Consider the following 20,335-nt stretch of genomic DNA (forward strand, 5'->3'; position numbering starts at 1 on the left):
GCCACCACAGGCCTTCTGTGGCCCCTCCAGGGTGGACCCCTACACCTAGAACTTGGCTGGTCTCGCCTGACCCCAGTCAGAAGGGCGGGAAGATGAGCTGGTTTCAGATGCCAAGAACGTGCAGTGGAGGGGACTGAATGACTGACTGGGTCACTGAGGTGGAGGGGAAGCCCAGCTGTGCTCCAGGCTCACACCTGAAGTCTCTGGGGGGACCAGGTGTGGTGCCAGGAAGTGTGATGGAAGGCAAGTGCCTTAAGCCCTGGACTATCTCTCTGGCCCAATCATGCCTTCTTATTTTTTGGTTTGGTTTGTGGTGGTCGAGCTTGACTCCTAGTTCTGTGCTTGGGGTTTGCTCCTGACAAGGCTTGGGAGACCCTATGTGGTATTGGGGATGAAGCCCGGGTCAGCTGCAAGTCTCTGCCCCGACAGTGGCTCTGGTGGTGAACATGAGGCATGAGGCGTTCTGATCTCCAGGCTGAATCCTGTAAGGAGGCGGAGGAGGGTTAGACCAGCCAGCTGAGGGCTCAGGGACAGCCCTGTCCCCCAGTTTCATCGGGGGATGCATTCAGCTGCAAGCCACTGCACCATCAAGGGTCCTTGGTGCTCCACCAAGTGCATCAGACTTGGCTGGGCAGGGGTCCTAGGAAGCAGAGATAAGGGTCCTGCTGCGGGGCATAGGCATGGCCCAACAGCCTGGCTGCAGAGGAGTGGCTCACCACATGGGGCCCACCAGGAAGTGCACAGAGGGTGAGGGAGGGCCCCACTGGGGAGCCCAGGGGTGCCTGGGAGGGGTCAGTCACAGGTCTGCATCATCACTGCCTGACACTGCCTAGTCCAGGTGACCCAGTCCCCAGGCTGTGCCCAGAGATCACAAGGTCACACCCACGAGCGCCCCCGGCTGTCAGCACATAGGAGCGAGTAGGGATGAGCCTGCCTGCCTGCAGACGGTCTCCCTGAAGACCACCACCCCCAAGGGGACTGGGGGCCAGACAGAGCACAGGGGAAGGCGCTGTCTTTGCATGTGGTGGGCCCCGGTTCAATCCCCACACCATATGTCCTATCCTCCCCCAGAACAACCATGTGTGGGCCAAAACATAAAACCAAAATTAAAGAAATAGACATAGGACTGGCCAGAGCTCAGCGGAAACACAGGCCCAGCACCATAGCAATGCGAGCCCTGTAAACACACACACATGCACAGACATGCACGCGCACACACACACACACACACACACACACACCTGCTCGAGCAGCGCCATGGATCCAGGGTCCCGGTGGCCGCCATGCTGACATATGTGTGTGCCACTGGTCTGATTTGATGGAGATTCCAAACACATTCATCTCTTCCCAGTTTCCCTGTGCAGAAGCTGTGGGTTTGGGGAAAGTACATCACCCACAGTTAAAAGATGCTGGCGGGAGGGGGGCGGGAGGGTAGAGAGAGCTCAGAGGGTCCGAGCACTTGCTTCATTTGCTGGAGGCTCAGGTCCATCCTTGGCACATATGGTCCTACAAGCACCCCCGGGAGCACCCCATATGGTCTCGTTTATTCCTCTGGGACTTCTCAGTTCTTCACACCAGACCCCACGAAGCACCAGGACCAGTCACTCTGGAGAAGCCCGCCCTGAGCCATAAGGGTTGGACACAGCCTATACTGCAGCCAAACTCGGGCCCGTGTCCTCATCACACGGCATCTGAAGGAACGTATCTGGGGTCTTCCCCACAGACACTGGAATCGGTCTTGTCAAAGACACATATGGGGCCTGAAATGAGTCCCGGACACCACCTACAGGCTACGCTGCCCACAGGGTACAAGAGAGACCAACACTGATGACAGAAGGGCATGGAGAGTCACCGGGTGACTCTGCTCAAGGGTGACAGATGTGACCGACGAGGAGGAGGAGGAGGAGGAGTATTGGGAAGGAGAGACAGTCTGGAGGCACAGGCGCAGGAGCAGGTGCAGGGACCTGGGTGCTTGTGGGAAAGCAGGAAGGGGCGGAGCGGCCGGAGCCCAGAGCCGGTCAGATTGCCAGCCGGCCTCTCAGTCCGGAAGCCAAGGGTGCGGCTATGAGAAGTAACTGGTGGGAACGACTGGTGCAAAAAGGCTTGAGGCCGGGCGGCAAGATGTGGGAGGGGAACAGAGGCTGGAGGAAGGAGGCTGCGAAGAGGATTAGCTAATAAGGGCGCAGCCCACACATACAGGAAGGACCTACCTGGCGCCCGGGGCTCTTCGGAGCTCAGCAAACCTTCAAAGTTCCCAGCACAAGGCAAACAAAGTGTAACTAAGTGAGGTGATCGATGGAAACTAAATTTCCTGTGCTCAGCGTTTTGCAATACATGCAAATGCAGCCATGGCATGTACACCTGCAGTGTGTAGGGCTTGGTGGGTCGGTTACAAAGTGAAAACAGGTGGAATAAGAACTTTTTAATAAAAGGAAATACAAATGTCCCCTTGCAGGCCCCTGGCACCTCCGCCAACAGCCCTGCACCCAATGGGCAGTTAGCTTTGCCTATTTCCCAGCTCCTGCTGGGAGCAAGCCAGTGTGTGGTCCCAGAGCCTCCCTCCCATCACAAAGGATGAGCTCATTCCTCCGAGTGGACCAATCAGAGCCCTTCACTGCTCTCAACCGCGCGGATTGGACCGGGCAAAGTGACCACGTGACTCAGCTAGGCCAATCGTCGTATTTCGTTCTCACCCCACCGCTTTGCCCGCAGCTCAGGGGTGCGTGCAGGGTTATTTCTAGGCGGCTTTGGCAGGGTTCCCTGGGCTGTAAGAGGGGAGCCCGCAGCAGCGATTCCTGCCTGGGATAAGGAAGATAAGCGCAGAGAGAAGTCCCGGCAGAGCCGGGAGCGGAGGGGTTGAGAAGCTGCTGCTTCACACCGGGCCCCTGCAGCAGCTCCACCCTTGCAGGAGGCTTGAGTCAGTGCGACACACCCACGATCTGACTGAGGTCAGGGAGCCAGGCAGGTGGGACCACTCCCCGCTGCGGATGAGGAAACTGAGGCGAGACAGGTGGAGGATTGCTCAAGGGAGCAGGGAGTGAAGTCAGGGCAGACGCCAACAGCGCGCCTTCCCTCTAGCTGGTGCTCCTGCCTTGCTCCCACGGCCTCCCTCTGCACTCCTGGGTGTGCCCCGTGACGGTCCAGATTCTAGGGGACCCCAGTGGCTACTGTCCGAGGGAAACTATTTGCTGTCAGCGGCCCCCTTCCTTTCACAGCTCCACCTCGAAAGCACTGTCAGCCACTGACATTCTATTAGTACACTGGACTTGTGACACATCCTCCTGGAACTCAGGCCCTGCTAGAATCTTCTGGAAAGTTCCTTCATACCTACTCGAGGTTGAGTGAGAGAGGTCATTCCCAATGCCAGATGTTTGGGATATCTGGAGGAGCAAAGTCACCCCGTGTCCTTTCTGCGACATTCCCCGCCCCAACATTTCAAGAATGTGAATCTGTGACTCCCAGTCAAGGACCCAAGACTTGGACTACCCCCCCCAAAAAAAAACATAATTTCTGCCCCTTCAGCCATGCTTTTTAGGCTCCGGCCCCTGGAAGTGGGGCTCAGGAGGTGTTTTTTCCCCTTTTGGTTTAGGATTGATTGAGAGAATCCGGAATCCCACTGCAGGAGAAGCACCAATGTTCAAAACTTCCCATGGGTGTTTCCTTCCAGGAAAAAAACAACATGCCCCTGCTCTTTCTGTGAACCACTCAGGGGCTCCAGCCTCCTACCAGAAGCCTCTCTCGGGAGCCACACTCGGTCATCAGTGGTGTCTGGAGGACACTCGGAGCCAGGGCGTTGCTGGTTGGGGGGCTCACAGTCCGGTATGAACCCCAGCTTTCATGAGTGCAGACACAGCAGCCTGGCACTGGACAGTCCTCCCAAAGGTTCACACCCTCCAGGACCCCCGGTACCCACCTCCCAGTCTAGTGGCCTCTGATTCCGGCACAGCAACAGAAACATCTGCCCAGAGTTGTCCCCCCACGTTCTCCAGCAGCTTGTCCCCAGGTGTGGCCAAGATGTCCTGCTCCCGGCCAGGGTCCGGTCCAGATACCAGCACATAGCACACATGCTCATGGGAGAGATGCAGGCGGGCACCTGGAGGAGCCCCACCCACGGAAGGGTTCACCCTGCTTCACCTCAGACGGGCAGCAGGGGACCCCCAGAGGCCGCAGAAGAGGAGTGGGCTTGAAGACCAGCCTGAGTCCTGTCTTCTTTCTCTGCCGCTCCCAACCCTTAGGGCTTCAGCCTAGCTTTCAGCACAGGCTGGGGTTTGTGGGGGCTAGGACGGGGGCTGAAAGAGCTGGACCCAGGGTGGATGCTAGTGCTCCTGTGACCGGATCTGGGTCCACGGGCCTCTGCCTGGGCCCCTCACAGCAGAGTGGATTTCCTACTGGACACCTGGGGCCTAGGGCGCTCTACTAGCCAGAGGGGTGCAGATTTGAAGAGATGGGCAGAGAGTCACTGGCTGTGCCACCAGGATCGGCCACATTGTTTCAGAATAGTCAGATGGGGGGAGGCAGGTATGTGCAGAATTACCAGGGCCATTCACCCATTCCTGCCCTGGCCTTTGCCCACCACTCCTCCTCCCCCATGCGGCCACTCTCCCACCCCAAGACTCAGAGCAAACGCCTTGCTCCAATGGGGCTGGATACTGGGTTCCTCAAATCTCAGGGTCACAGAGCAAAGCACACCCGCCCTCAATACCTGGCCACCCCTGGAGGGCCCAGGAGAGCAGGAGGGCCTTTACAGAAACTTTGCCCCTCACCCACCAGCTGCAGTGAGTCCCCCAAATCCAGGGGAGACCAAGTCCGGTGGGGGTGTCCCATGTGCTGGTGGGGAGCAGGTGCCTCCCCTGCCCCATCCTCCCCACCCCAGTCACTCTCATCCTTACTCCCTCCCATGTGTGCACCCTGAAGTCTGCCGCCAGCAAGCTCTGGGCAAGGAGCAGTGGGGCATGGGGTGAGCAACTGAGACTCAAGCCGTCACATCGTGACAGTCACAGCTGCCTCCAGCCCTTCACATGGCATCTATGCCATCCTGGGGAAGGGGGGCTCAGGGACCCCTGGCAGGTGCAAAGCAAAAAGCAAAGCAAACATAAGCAATCTAAGACTTGACCTGCATCCCCGTCATGCGCTACACCTCGTTTTTTCACAGAGCAGAGGCTGGATCAGGGAGGCCAAGAGCACAGCTGGGACGCACCAGATCTGAAGCATCTGGGTCCAGCCAGGCCTGCAGCCCGAACCCCAGCTCTGTCCCCTGCTCCCTCCCCAGCCACCACCCAGGGGGCACCCTCCTTCCTAGGGTCCTCCTAGACACCAGAGGGCAAGGCTGTTGGCCACCCCTTGGTGTAGAGTATGACCTATACATCTTGCCTCGACACCTGGGCACCCCCAGAGGGCCCAGGAGAGCAGGAGGGGCTTTACAGAGCCTTTGCTAGGCAATTTTGATCCAGGGCTGGCTGGCCACTGCAGTAGCTAGGCCTCCAGGGGAGTTAGAGACCCCAGGCTCCAATTACAGGCCTTGGGAAGCCCAAGCACGTACGCGCGTGTGTGTGTGTGTGTGTGTGTGTGTGTGTGTGTGTGTGTAAATGTGAGAATGTGAGAATGTAACATACAGGCATGGATATGGATTGTGTGAACATCTGTGTATATACAGTTTATGTGCTTGGGTATATGTATTATATATGTGTATGTCTACATTATGTATACATATATGTATGTGTGTGTACATGATCTAGCTATCATCCATCCATCTACCTACCCGTCTGTCCACTATCCACCATCTGTCCACCCATTCATCCATCATCCTTTCATCCCTCCATCCACCCTCCTCCATTCATCCATTCACATATTCATCTATCCATCCGTCCATGTGAGCATCGTCCACCTATTCATAACTACCGCTGCATCTATCCATCCCTCCCTCCATTCAGCCCTCCCTCCATCCCCCCATTCATCCCTGCCTCCATCCCTCCCTTTATCCCTGCCTCTATCCTGCCTCCATCCCTCCACCCCTCCCTCCCACATCAACACTTTCTTCCTAACCCCACCCTGCCACCTCAGTGAAGACAATTACAAAACAGTTCTCATCCCTGAGCCCCGGTCAGGGTGGAGGGTGACCACCAGCCAGCGGCAAATCCCATTTTTTGTGGGAATGATCAGCCAGTGACTAACTAGGAATTTCTATTTCCCCACCAAACGCCTCCCAATCTATGCCCCCGGCTTCTACTTATGACCAAGTGTGAAAGCTCCTGGCTGAAATGAGCACCGACTTCTAGAGAATGCCTGAGCCGCAGGCACGTGGGGGAGGATAAGGGTGTTCCCAGACTGGTAGGAGGAAGGCAGGAAAACACATTGCTTCACGGGACTGGGCTAACATGGGGCGCACGGGCCTGTGCAGAAAGGAGCGTCCAGCTGGCGCCTGAGCAGGAGCCCTTCGAGGGAGCACTGGGAAGTGCATTCGGCAGTGGAGATGGGCTGTGCCCAGAACCGGGGCCTGAGGCAGGTCCAGGGGGTGGGTGGGCAGCAGGCATTAGAGTGTCCCTTGCAGAGTTCGGCTGAGCCTATTGCCTTTGAGGCCGGCCCCGCCTAGCAGTGTCAGCAGTGCCCGAGAACCTGCTAGAACGCTCCAGGCCCCAATTTTGCCCCCATGTGGAAAAGTCATTTGGGGGGCCGGGCAGGATGGCTCCCAGGAGCCCTTGTGCTGAGGCTGGAGAGGGGGGTCTTCCTCCCTGGAGAGGAGTCCAGAGGAGGAAGGGGAGAGGGCGTGGTGGTGGCCAGGCCCCTCACGCCCCCGGGTGCTGGGAGGATGGTCCCAGATGGGGCTCGAGACTCGGCGACGGCCCACGCGCCCCACCCGGCGCCCGCCCAACCGCTGGAGTAGAGGTCCCGGCCTTCCGGCCCTGGCCACTTGGCAGCCGGGAGCCTCCTGCTCTCCTGGGACCCGGACTGCCCGAGACAGGCCGGCCGAGAGCCGGGGGTGCCGGGCCCCAGTCCCGTTTCCTGTGGCGGCCGCAGGAGCTAATCTGGAGAAGTGATTTTCCCCCGTGGAGCTTATCCCCCGGCTGAGGTGGGCGGCCGCAGCGCGGGCGGGGCGGCTTATCAGCCAGGAAACACTGGGCTGCCACATCCTCCCGGCCACCGGCCACGCTGCTCCCGGGCAGGAAGGCACTCAGCGGGCCGCCCTCCACCCTCCGCAGCCTGGCCGCCTCTCTGGGCTCCCAGCTGGCGACAGGGTGGCCACGGCGGGGAGGGGGGACCGAGACATGACGGCAGGGTCCTGGCTCCCCACGGCCGGGCGGGGTCTCTGCCTGAGGAATCCCGCTGCTCCCTGGGGTCTGGGAACCTGGGCGGCCACATACGCCCCGTCCAACAGGCCCGGCTCCTGGGCCGTGCCGCCAAGAGGGTCTTGCAGAGAGCAGGAAGAAAGTTCTAGAAGGTTTCCTGAATGGAGGCCGGCAAACCCCCGCCCCATCTGCATACCATCACCCCACCGCCCTGCACCCTGGGGTCCTTCCCCACTTCAGCAGACCGGCCGGGCGCTGCTGGGAAGGACTATCCCCCGAGACCCACATCCTCACAGCTTCTGCTGTCCTGGCCTGCACCGCCGGCCTCTCTGAGCCTTCACTTCCTCTCCCGTCAGATCTGGGGTTCCTCAGATTGTGTTCAGGGTCAAAGGGCTGGGGGGGTCCTTCCAATTCACACACTCCAATTCACCATACCCCCATGGTACCTACAAACTCTGGACTCCAGATTCCAACAGTCGGCTGGACACGCAGAAGCCCCCTCTTCTGACACCAGAGGGTGAGACGTGGGAGCTGACACCCCAATATTTTCAGGCATAAGGGCCAAGAAGGCTGTGGGGGTGCTGGGCTCTGGCTGGGGAGCTGAGACCCCACAGAATCTCAGGCAGAAAGAGCTAGACAGGAGATGGAGGGGCGGGATGTGGGGAACGGAGGGAGCTAGATGAGGGGGGACAGAGGGGACCGGACATGGGGGACAGTGGAGGGAAACACGGCAGATAGAGGGGGCAAGGGGACTTCTGGCCTCCAGCTTCCATCACTCTGGCAAGTCTTGCCCCGCCTCACTCTGTCACTGCCACGTCCACCCCCACACCAGCCTCCTCGAGGCCACTGGGAACCACAGAGACAGTTGTCAGAGTCATGATCCCGAGTGACTGGGGGACCGCATGCACCCCCAAGCATGGTCACGGCGCAGCATTCCCGCCCAAACACTCGGCCGTTCCTATTCAGGATTGGCCTGGGGACCTGTAGGCACTGCTCAGGATAGCGTCCAAGGGAAACATACCCTCACCCCGAACTCCAGAAGGGGAATGTGACCCTGATCACGGACACCGGTGACCAAGAGGACATGACCGGGGCTGGAGTGATAGCACAGCGGGTAGGGTGCTTGCCTTGCACGCAACTGACCCGGGTTTGATTCCCAGCATCCCATATGGTCCCCTGAGCACCGCCAGGAGTAATTCCTGAGTGTAGAACCAGGAATAACTCCTGTGCATTGCCAGGTGTGACCCAAAAAGAAAAAAAAAAAGAGGACATGACCGCAGGCTTAAACAGGAGGGCGACTGGATGGCTAGGAGCACTGGGAGGAAGAAGTTTCACAGAATAGGATTCATAGACCTACTTTTTCTAAAAGATTCTCAAGCCAGCTAGAAAGCTTTTGCTAGCGATGGCCAAGAAGCCTCAGGCGGGTAGTGAGGATACAGGTGACCAGGGACCATCCTCTGGCTGCCTTGTGTGACGTCTATGTGCCAGGGTGGGGACACACTCCCCATCTCACACACAGAAGTAGCATCCGGCTAGAGGGGATGAGGGTTTCGAGGCTGTGGCCCACAGCTCCTTGCGGTGTCTGCAGCACTGCTGCTCTTGGGGTACCTCCCTGCTGTCCCGAGCCTCCTGCCCAGGCTGCCCTCGGGCCCACAGCCTGTGCCTCAAGCCTAAACCCATCTTCTTTAAGTCAGCACAGAAAGCACACCCCGACTGCCTCTCTGGGGAGCACTGGTCAACGGCCTCTTCCTGGGTCCGGGGCTTCATGTGCCCCAGCGGCACCCTCTGGGGGCAATGCCCCCATCCCTGCTCCCTTGCCTAAGGGTGGACCATCATCCACCACGTGCCCAAGGAAGCACGTGACTCTGGGGCTTCTCCTGACGTGGCCCCAGAGGCCAGCAGCAAACGCTCTGGTGGTCAGGAGAGGACTCAGTCCCCACCAAGCCGAGCAAACGAGCTGGGTAGGTGCCTGGTTAGCCCAAGGGGCCACAGGCGACAGCTGCACCAATGTGGGACTCGGGGACAGGTGGGGTGAAGCAAGGTGGGCAGGGCCAGAGCGGGAGAAGGATGTGGATCCCTAGTTTGAACCAACAGCTGTAGGTCCATTGCTACTATTCTGCTCGCAGGAGCCAGAACCAAACTAAAGCCCACTGCAGGGCTACTTTGGTTTTTGTTTCGGATTAGGTTTTTTTTTGGGGGGGAGCTTTTGGGGTCATACCCAGCGATGTTTGAGCGGGGGGGGGGGGGTGTTCTCCTGGTTCTGCACTCAGGAATTACTCCTGGCGGTGCTCAGAGGACCATGTGGAATGCTGAGGATTGAACCCAGATCGGCCATGTGCAAGGCAAAAGCCCTCCCCGCTGGACTATCACTCCAGCCCTGCAGGGCTACTTTGGACGGCAAAAAAATTCAGCTTCCCGGGGCTGGAGCGATAGCACAGCAAGTAAGGCGTTTGCCTTGCACGCAGCCAACATGGCCGACACAGGTTCGATTCCCAGCATCCCATATGGTCCCCCAAGCACCGCCAGGAGTAATTCCTGAGTGCATGAGCCAGGAGTAACCCTGAACATCGCTGGGTGTGACCCAAAAAGAAAAGAAAAAAAAACTCAGCTTCCCGAGAGCCAGGGCTGCTTAAGTCAATTAAAATGTGTTGGGGGCTGGAGCAATAGCACAGCGGGTAGGGCGTTTGCCTTGCATGCGGCCGACCCGGGTTTGATTCCCAGAATCCCATATGGTCCCCTGAGGCATCCCATATGGTCCCCTGAGCACCGCCAGGAGTAGAGTGCATGAGCCAGGAGTAACCCCTGTGCATCGCCGGGTGTGACCCAAAAAGCAAAAAAAATAAAATAAACAAAAATAAATAAATAAATAAAATGCGTTAATTCACAAATCTTTCTTGAGAGGGCCACAAGTGAGCAACTATAAAGACAGACCAGCATGGTCAGAGTCCCAGGTGAAGACGTGTAAAGAGCAGAGCGAACCCCCGAGGGCGTCTGCAAAACCCCAGCACTCCAGGGCTCCTGTGAGGGGGTGCGGAAGTGTCCTAAGAATGTGGTAGCATGGCTGCCGAGTACAGGACTTCTTTTTTACCCTCAAGATTTTTTCATGTTGATTTTCAACTGGAAATAAACATTTAACCAAAAAAAAAGTTTAAGTTTATTTTAACAGCATAGGAAATATTTATCTCATATTAATGAATAATAATGTCTACTATAAAATACATTTTTATGTGTATTTTAGCCCCCCCAAAAGACTAGATGGTTATATTCAAAATGTCTTTTTTAAGTTGGGGGCTGGAGTGATAGCACAGCAGGTAGGGCGTTTGCCTTGCACACAGCTGACCTGTGTTCAATTCCCACCATCCCATATGGTCCCCTGAGCACTGCCAAGAGTAGTTCCTGAGTGCATGAGCCAGGAGTAACCCCTGTGCATCACCGGGTGTGACCCAAAAAGCAAAAAAAAAAAGTCTTTAAGTTATGGACAATAGTTTTTTTACAACTTCTTCAAAGATTAGTCTTTTGAGAATTAAATTATCAATATATGATAGCTGTATGTATATATATACACATATATATATATTGGTTTCTGGGCCACACCCTTCAGTGCTCAGGGGTTACTCCTGGCTCGGCACTTAGAATCACATATGGTGGTCCTCAGGGACCATACAGGATGAGGAGATCAAACTCTGGCCCCAATAGGTATACATATAGCTATTAGATTTACAGATAGGTAATAGGTTGATATATAATTAGATAAATGGATGGATGGTGTGTGCATGGATAGGTGGGTGATGAGCAGATGGACAGTGAGTGGATGGATGATGGATAGACTGGTAGGAGACAGAGGAATGGATGACAGGCATAAAGATAAATGTCTCTCCTCTCTCTTCTTTCCTTCCTTTCATCTCTCCACTGGAATGAAACCAGAAGCAAAACCTTTTCAAAAAGAAAAACAGGCCTGGGGTCGGAGCAATGATGCAGCGGGTAGGGCGTTTGCTTGCGTGCAGCCAACCTAGCTGGCCCATGACTTGCATGCAGCCAGTACCCCTTATGGTCCCACGAACACTGCCAGGAGTAATTTCTGAGGTGCAGAGCCAGGAGTAAGCCCTTGAGCATGGCCCAATGTGGCCCAAAAATCAAAAAGTTAAAAAAAAAAAAAAAAGGAAAATTCAACATTTACAAACCTCACAGATCGTTCATCGGCCCTGGTGTAACGGTAGAGGACAGCACTGTCCTTGAGACCAAGGCTATCTGCTACACTGCTTCCTCCTGCTGACACCCAGGGACAGTGCACACATCACCTGCAGGGCCTCAGTTTACAGAAAGACGGGTGGGGGGAGCTGAGGAAAACGAGAGGCTTTTCAGTCACACCCCGAATGAGGCCCCGTGGCCAGTAGCCAGGCGTTTCCTTTACTCTGCTGCCCCTTCATTGTTTAAGACACACGTCCACCGTGTGACAGTGGGTGAGCCCCACACAGGCCAGGACACAGGGAGGGCAGAGAGGACAGTGGCCAGGCCCTCTGCAGCCAGGGTTGGGGCCACCCACATTGGACTTGGGCACAGAGTCATCACACGAGTGGGGGTGCAGTCTCAGGGTGGGGAGACCAATGGTACACCAGGTAGAGCTCCCCACACTTGGGACAGCAGGATGGGGGAGTGGGGGAAAGGGGTTGGTGGGACAGAGGGAAACTTGTAGAAAGAAACAAGTCAGCCCTTGGGGTCAAGTGTGTCGGCCTCTGAACCCTGTCTGTGATGGCCTTGAAGATTGTGCAATTCTCTTCCTTTCTATGACATCTGTGCAGGCAAAGGGCCACTGGGAACCTGTCTCTGGCCTCTCCCAGCATCCAGCACCCAGCACCCACGGGGGCCAGGTATGAGCCTTGGAACAGAGCACATGAACACCCTCCCCTTGTGTGCTCACGCTCCCAGTTCAGGGAGCCATGCCCCTGGGAAGACGGGGGAGCGCCAGCATCTGAGACCCGTGGCCCCATCTCTGTCAGCTGCATGAGCACGGATGCTGCCTGGGTACGGAGGGCGGTGGCTGGGGCCTTGGTCAGAACCCCCGCTCCAGGCTCGGGGGCACGCCCGATGTCGGGGCCTCAGTCGGAACCCCCAGCTCCAGCACTATCTCACTCCTCAGGCGAGAACAGTGACTGAGAGGCCCTGCCTGCGTCCCGCCCTGCAAGCACAAGCCAGAATGAAACCTGCCCATCTGTCATCTAGAGGTTCTGTCCCAACAGACTCGGCAGGTCCAGTGACCAGGGGAAGAGTCGCACAGGTCAGCGGCCATGGGTGGGTCCCAGGCTTCTTCCCAGTCCAAGCCTATTTCCTCCCTGCTCTCTTGCCCCATCTCCCCCTACACCGGGCAGGGCACGGGTGGCCCTGCAAGCAATGCCATGGCACGGCGGAATTGTTGCACAGTACGAGGCTCTCACAATGGGTGACAGGCTGAGGCTGCCCGCCTGGGCCTCTGTGTCCCTGGCTGTGCAAGGGGTGAGTGGGTGACAGTGTCCCCACTGCCTCCGGGGACTGTGGGTGAGAAACAGCCCATAAAACTTGCTGTAAAATTCCCTCCGTGCAGAGCCGCTATTAAAGTCACGAATATAGATCGTGATCACAGTCAGAGATGAACCTTCGGCCCATTTGGACCCTCCCAAGATCCACTCCTTGGCCCAAAGGGCCCCGAGACTCACAGCTGCTCCAGACTCAGAACAAGTCGAAACGGCTTCCCAGCGAGCATCGGCCCGGCAGGCCACCTCCAGACTGAGTAATCGCGCTTTCTTCCAGGTCCTGTCTGTGCCAAGTTCATCTGAAACCCCACGAGGCGTGGCACCCGGTTCCATCGGGTACCCCGCTGCCTTGCCCCAGAGCATCCAGCCAAGTCTGGAGAAGCCTTTGTGGCTTATTTCCCCTCCTGCACAAACACCCTGTCAGTGCTCGGCAGAGCCCGGGACTTGTCAAGGTTGGATGAAAAAGAAGTGTGGCTGTCTTAGGCAATCAAGTGACTTCCCGCTGAGACAGCTCCAGAGTCCCCTTGTTCTGAGATCCAAGGGGGAAGTCCCCCACGCCCCCTCCACTCCCCCTCCCACCTCCCCCACCTCCCCACCCCCCCAGCCACTGGAAGACAATTGTCCTACAGGTGGGACCCCGGTTGGCACCCCAGCACCGGCACTGCCCGTGTCACCTTTCCCAGACTGCATAATCGGGGTCACCTCATGAAGCAGAGTTTTAACAAAGCAATGACATGGGGGATAGAACCCAGGGCCTCACACATCCTTAGCTACTGAGATAGCATGTTTAAAAAAGGAAGAAAAAAAAGGTAGAAAATATTTGGACCTACATCATACGTAGGACTGGGTAGAAGATCTTTGCTTCACTTAAAAACTCTTTGTTTTTTCAAAATTATTTCAAATGACTGAACGATCATGGTACAAAAACATTTATTTAAATTAAATATTTTAGACAAATTAATGTCTACAACTGTTCCAAAGCATGTGAAACTCTTTCTGGAAATGGAGCCATCTAGCTTCATGTCTCTGATACCGGCTTCTGGGATTTGTAATACAGACTGAGTGCGCTAGTTGTGTACCCATGGTTCTACTATTTACCAAATGTCACACAGTAATAGCATAAAGATTAATCATATCTCATACATAATTTTACAATAGGACTCCTTGAAAGCGAACAAAAAAGGATCTTTCAGCAATACAAAATATAAGGCAAAAATAATAAAATATAAAAAAACACATACATATTTTGTATACAGGCATAATATGTAGAGTGTCTCTTAGCTCACGTTCAGATATTTTCCTTCAGACGAGGTTGGGGAGAAAGCTGGCACATCTGGGGGCTTGGGCAGAGCTCGGAAGCATTCTGGGAAACTGTGTATTTCGGGCTGGGGAGAAGCTGGCAGAGATCTGCTGGAGAAGGAGCAGGCACCCGAGGGCCGAGGCCCATCTCTGAACCAGTGGCCAATACCGAGCGGAAGGAAAGAGAGAAAGGATCGGGAAAGAGAGAGAGGGAGAAGCTGCCGAGAGGAAGGAGTACGCGCAGATCCGCTGATAGTCCCACGGCAGGGCTGGGGGACAGTGACGAGCTCTGCTGGAATTCACAGCGCCTGGCTCTTCGGGTTATTGGTGAGAACAGGAAGTTGCCAAGAAGCTGTCGTCACCGAGAAGCTTATCTGACTCCAGCTGCACGAACACTCATGTCCGGGGGAGTGTAAAGAGGTATGTGTGCGCGCGCACGGTACACATGTGTGTGCTTGTGTGCATATGTGCATGTATGTGTGCGTGTGTGTGTGAGAGAGAACAAAGAGCTCATCTAAAATTTCAGCTGCGTGCACACAGTTTGGACGGGATGGCACTCAGCATCAGGGACACAGCCATTCACATGGTTCCCGGCCCAAATCAAGAAGACCCTTAGGGAGGTGACCAAGCTTCCCCATAGGCAGTGTCCCAGGAGGAAGCTGGCACCGCACCCCGCTGGGAATCTCACCAGGGAGGTTGGTCTAGAGTGAGCCTGGAGAGCACTGAGAATGGGAACACAGAGCCTGCCTGCCTGCGCATGTCAGAACATCAGATGGGTCCATGTCGGGGGGGTCCCCCGAAGCAGGTCCAGGAGGGGCGTCCTCTCAGATGCCCACGCCGGCGGGCTGCTCACACTTGCTCCCTCGATGAGGGCACAGAAGGAAGGTCGGAGAACAACCGGCACCACGGCCGGCTGCAGCCGCGTCTGATTCCTGGGGTGCAGCCGGCGGAAACTCATCTGAAGGAAGATACTCGAGGCCTCAAGTTCCAGGGAGCGGGCGGGAGGGAGCAGTTCAGACCTGTCCACCAGGGTCCCCGCTGCTCGGTGAGCCGGAAGGCAAGGGCAGGCCGGCCACTGGCTCTAGGACACGCTGTAGCTGTTATAGTACGTGGCTGTGGCATCGGCCAGCACCGAGATGAGGCTGGTCTCCGCGGGGCCCCCTGACACAGGCCCACTGAGGGCCACGGTCCCCGCGACAGAATCCGGGTGGCCGGGAGTGTTCAAATACTGGTCAAACTCATTGCGGTCCATGTCCCCCAGGAGCTCAGCCTGACTCAGCTGGTCCAGGGCGTCGAAGCCAGGGTGCTCAGGCGGGGGTGATAGCTGGCCCAGAGGGGCGTGCAGGTTGGACTGTAGAGGGTGGTAGGTGGCGGGGGAGTAATAGGCGGGAGAAGGGGGACAGCCAGGCACAGTGGACATGAGAGAGACGCTGGGGGTCTGGCCGAGCCCCAGGGGGGCCAGGGCGTGGCCACAGTGGCGGGGGCTGGGAGCAAACTCTGGTGAGTAATGGGGTGCAGGCAGGTGGGGGAGTCGGCGGGGGGCTGCGTGCTCCTCCTGGCAGGGGGCAGAGAAGAAGGCCGGCTCTGGCTCCAGCATGTCCAGCGGAGACATCTCAGGGGGTGTGGGCAGCCCATAAGGGTAGGCGTCCACGCTGCCTGGGGTGCCCCCACCTCCGGCACCTGCGGCAGCCTCGTGGTAGCAGCCACGGAGACTGGGCAGTGCTGCCCCCGGGGAGTACTCACCCCTGTCCTCCTCGTCCCCCAGCGGCCCCCGGCCGCCGCCCCGCTTGTCTGGCAGGGCGTTCTGGTCCCGGGACAGGGAGCTCAGGAGGAAGCCGGGCTCGGTGCGCTTGCCCAGACGCTTGGCCTGCTTCTTGCGGCGCGGCCGGTACTTGTAGTTGGGGTGGTCCTGCATGTGCTGCAGCCGCAGGCGCTCCGCCTCCTCCACGTACGGCCGCTTCTGGGACAGCGTCAGCGCCTTCCATGACTTTCCTGTCCACACAAGTTACAAGGGCCACACTCAGTTGCTGCGCCACACGGGCATAGCACCCATACCCTCTGCCGAGATCCCACCCGCCACCCCCATGGACACAGCACAGACCTCAGGTTCAGTGCCTGGTGCTCGGTCTCAGCAGAAGGCACCGAGCATGGACTAAGGAGGGTCCACCCATGCCCGGCCCTGCAGAGCAGAATCCTGAAGGACCATGGAACTGTCTGGGTTCCCTTGTGCAGAGTCATCTAGAATCATCTGTGGGGTTCGTTTGGGTCTGGGGGCTGTACTTGGCAGTGCTCAGGGCTTACATCCTGCTCTGGACTCGGGGAACACTCCTGGGGGTAGTGGCGGGAGGCTCATGTCATACCAGGAGTCAAAGCTGGGGTGGCTGTGTCTGCGTATATGTGAGTGTGGGTGTATGTGTATGTGGCCATCTGCAAGGCAAGTGCCTTCCCCACTGTCCACTTCATTTGTGGCTTTAACAAGGATGTTTTGCCTTGGCTGTCTTGAGAGCTGTCCCTTAGGAAGAGACACTAGTGTTTGTGTATGGTCTGAATCCCTCCACCCCTCTGCCCTAGATAAGTGACTCTGCTTGGAGCAATTTCACAGGTGACAGACAGGGTCCCTTACAGGATAGGCCCAGAATGCTGGCATCAGTCTTCTGAAGGCACGCATGCACACATACACACACAAACGCACGGCTTGTGCACACACATGCACACACATACACTCACACTCACATATACTCAGACACAGACACATATATTCACATACAGACACATCTACATACACAGATTCATATATACGTAGAGAAAGTCACATGCATACACAGATATGCAGGCACGCACATATATACACACACATGCACCGACTTGCACAGCCACACGTGTACACAGGCACATGTGTAATACACTGACATACAGGTACGCATGCATGCACACTCATGCACAGACATGTTCAAAGTCACACACATACGAAGGCACACGTGTAAAACACCAACGTGCATGCATTGAAACGCACATACAATCATACCTGCAGGCCCCTCTCAGTTGGTGCCTCTCCCCACAGAGGCCCGTCCGGACCCCTGCGTCCCCCTCTCCGCAGCAAGGAGGCACCGTGGCTCTGCCTGAGCCCCCACACTGCTGCCCTGTGGGCAGTGCGTGCTGCCCGTTCCTTGGCGCCAGCCTGCTGGCCTGGTGCTGCTGTGATCCTGCCCTCCCAGCCTGGCTCACCCTGAGGGTGCTGTCCACCAGCCCTGGGCACAGCGCTGCCCAGCTCCTCGCAGCTGCCCCGGGTTGGCCTGGGATTCTGTGAGTGTGTAAGGTGCCCACGATGAAAGCGTGCCAGAGTTTCGGGGGAGGGATGCCGAGAGGGCACTCTGTCAGGGAAGGTGCCACAGGTCCCCCAGTGTGGGGCAGGAGCCTTTGCAGGATTCTGCCCTGGAGTCCGGGAACTCGAGGCTGTGCGTGGCAAAGGGTAACCTGGAAAGTGCCAGGAGCCCACACAGGGTTGGACAGCAGTTCCAGCCCAGGCCCCAGGTTTCTTGCAAGCAGCCCTGTCTTCAAGCACCGCACGTTTGTGGACTGGACCTGAATGGGAGCCCCGTGAAGTCTAAGAGGACCTGGATCTCGGAATAGCCAAAAAATCCCCCTTCCTTTTGTCAGTGCCACTGAGAGCTCAATGTCTAGAGAAGGCGAGCACAGAGGGTCAGCGCCTCCTCCTTCTCGGCCAGGAAGGAAAGGGGGGGTCCAAAGGATGAAGGCGGGCTCTGTAGGCAGCAGGCCGGGATTCCATGCCCCGGTAGGACAGGATCCCCCAGGATCACTGGGTACAACCCCCACCCCCACCCCTGTGTCCAGCAAGGAGCTTGAAGCAACTACTGAGCACGGCGGGGGAGCAGCCCAAAAAGCAAAGAAAAACAGAAAAAAGGAAGGAAGGAAACGGTGCGTGAGACCAACCCAGAGAGACCATCCTGTTGGCCCTTTTAACAGGTGTAAAAAGTCCACATTTTCCAAAGCAGCACCCGGGGTTCCCTGCCCCGTGCCAGCTCGGCTGGGTCAGCAGGAAGGGCTCAGAATTCCTGCAAATGAACCTCTGGGCACGGCCACTGGCTTCAGTCCCCTGGCAGAAGGCGCCTGCCCCGGGTCCCTCTGCCCGCCTGTCCCTGCAAGGACAAAGACCCACCCGGCTTCTCTTCCCCTCTCCGGCCAGAAAGCCCACCCCATCGGGTCTCCACAGAGCACTCTCATTTCTCTTAAAACAGGTTTCTTCTAGGTCGAAGAAACTTGAATTGTTCTACATGTTTCCTGACTTGTCTTGATTCCAGTCCCGTATAAAGGCTGTGTTTCTGCCCCTTTTTTTTCCGGGGGGGGGGGGGGGGTGAGGGAAGGGTCTCAGGCTCAAACTTGCCAGGGGCCCAGAAGTGGCTATCCCCAAGGAGGGACAGAGGGCAGGAGTTTCTTGGGAGCCGGCAACCCACCAACCCACCAGCTACTTTGAAAACGGGACATCTGCCCCTAAATCCAGTAGGGAGAAACGAAGCCTGATCAATAGGTTCCACCTGGAAGGGCCTGAAGCTTCAACAAGAAGAGAAAAGGCTCTGGGCAGGGCCACCAGGGGGTCCGCAGGCGAAAACGGATCAGAAGGCCTGCAAAGAGCGAAGCGGTAGGGAGGTGCTGGGCTCTGTCCGGCGTCCAGGGCCGGACACTCTGGCTGGGGGCTTGTGAGAGAGCCGCTCCTAGACCCCAGACTGGGAACCCTCGCTCCCTGCCAGCTGACGGCCGCCCCTCTGGTCCTGCCCGGCCCCACCCACTACCTCAAGTCTTCACCTAAGGGTCCGCACCTCGCCAAGTCCCACCAGTTGGCGACCTTTCCTTTCTCCCCCTTTTCCTTTTTCCTGCGGGCTTAGTAATCAAGCCAAAGCAGAAGGTGGGAGCCAGGCTGCACCACCGGCCGCGGCTCCCGGGCTGAGTCAGTGTCGTGTTCCAGGAAGGACGGCTTTGCCCCGCTGGTTTCCTAGCGAACGCGGTTCCACCCGGCCACGCCGTTTCCGTCCCGTGGCCCGGACCCTGGGGCCTGGACGCAGCCGGCCCCGCCCCGCGCCCCTGGTGGACCCCGAATTCGGCTCCCGCTGAGGGGGCGTCCCGCCACCTCCCCGGGCGCCCGGGCGCGCGCTGGGCCTCTCCAAGGTGCTCAAAAGCCGGCGCCGGGCGCGCATCCAGGCCGGCGCAGGTGACCAGACGGCCCGCGCCCTAGCGCGCACCCCGTCGGGGAGGTCTCCGCGTCCCGCACGCTCTGCCCAGGGGCCGAGTGTTCCCGCGTCCCCCTCACTTCCCGGGGCCGGGGATCCCCGCACCCCCCGCGCTTCCTAGTGGTGTCCACGGCCTCCGCGCGCTTTCCCGAGACGGGAGCCCCCGCGCCCGCGCCCCTGACCCCAACTCACCCAGCATCTTGCTGAGCTCGGCGTTGTGCAGGTCCGGGTTCTGCACCGCCAGACGTTTCCTCTCGTCCTTGGCCCAAACCATGAAGGCGTTCATGGGTCTCCGGATGCGACTCTCAGAGCTCTTGTCCCCCGGCGGGCGTGGGGCGGCGGGGGGCGACAGCCCGTCCGACAGGTCGGCGTCCAGGGCCGGACACTCGAGGCCTTCGGCCCACGGGTAAGCTGCCAGCAGCGAGGCCATGGTGCCAGGGGTCTCCTCGCCGGGCCGGGCGCACGGGACCCTGCGTGGGGCGCGGCGGGCGTTCGACTTGGCCCGCCGCCCCGCGCCGGCCCCTTATTTATCAGCTTGGGGCGGGCACGTCCTCCAATGAGTCTCCACGACGGCACGGCCCCTCCCTCGGCCCCGCCGTGTCCCCGCGCCGACCCGCCGGGAGGGGAGCGGGGAGGGAGGGCCGCGTCCCTCCGCGCCGCCCCGGCCCGCCCCTCGGCCGCCCGCCCGGGGATCCGCGCGCAGGTGCGCCCGTGCCCGAGCCGAGCTCCGCGCCCCCGGCCCCCGCCGCCCCGCCGGGCCCGGCTCCAGCTCCGCCCGCGCGCGGGGCCCTCGGAGAGCGGCAGCCCAGCAGGTCTGGCTGGGAACGCCCGGGAGCGGGCCCGGACCGCGCACCCGCAAGCGCTCCGTCCGGCCACCTGGGCACCGCTCCCTCCCCACCCCCTGCTGCGGTTCCTTCTCTCCCACCAGCCTCAGCCTAGACTTAGGGGGGGCGGCGTACGAGTGCCCCTCCCAGATACCCCACGGCAGGCTGGACATTGAGGT

At 58.4% G+C, this 20,335-nt stretch overlaps 2 protein-coding genes across 3 annotated transcripts in view; one reads left to right on the plus strand and one right to left on the minus strand.

Annotated features, from left to right (window-relative positions):
- Positions 1-15,001, plus strand: part of MSRA (methionine sulfoxide reductase A) — a 243,651-nt gene extending 228,650 nt beyond the window's left edge. For both annotated transcript variants that reach the window (XM_056113947.1, XM_056113948.1), the window contains exon 7: positions 14,991-15,001. The gene's annotated coding sequence lies outside the window, so the exon portion shown is untranslated. The remainder of the gene's footprint in view (positions 1-14,990) is intronic.
- A 38-nt stretch (positions 15,002-15,039) lies between these two features.
- Positions 15,040-19,813, minus strand: SOX7 (SRY-box transcription factor 7). The gene is made up of 2 exons (XM_056114276.1): positions 19,525-19,813; positions 15,040-16,081 (listed from the first exon to the last, which is right to left on the minus strand). The coding sequence occupies exons 1-2, from the start codon at positions 19,760-19,762 to the stop codon at positions 15,171-15,173; spliced, it is 1,149 nt and encodes a 382-aa protein (XP_055970251.1). The 5' UTR covers positions 19,763-19,813; the 3' UTR covers positions 15,040-15,170.
- Between the last annotated feature and the right edge of the window lie 522 nt (positions 19,814-20,335).

The sequence above is a fragment of the Sorex fumeus genome, unplaced genomic scaffold (assembly GCF_029834395.1).
Source record: "Sorex fumeus unplaced genomic scaffold, SorFum_2.1 ptg000024l, whole genome shotgun sequence".
Lineage (NCBI taxonomy): Eukaryota > Metazoa > Chordata > Mammalia > Eulipotyphla > Soricidae > Sorex > Sorex fumeus.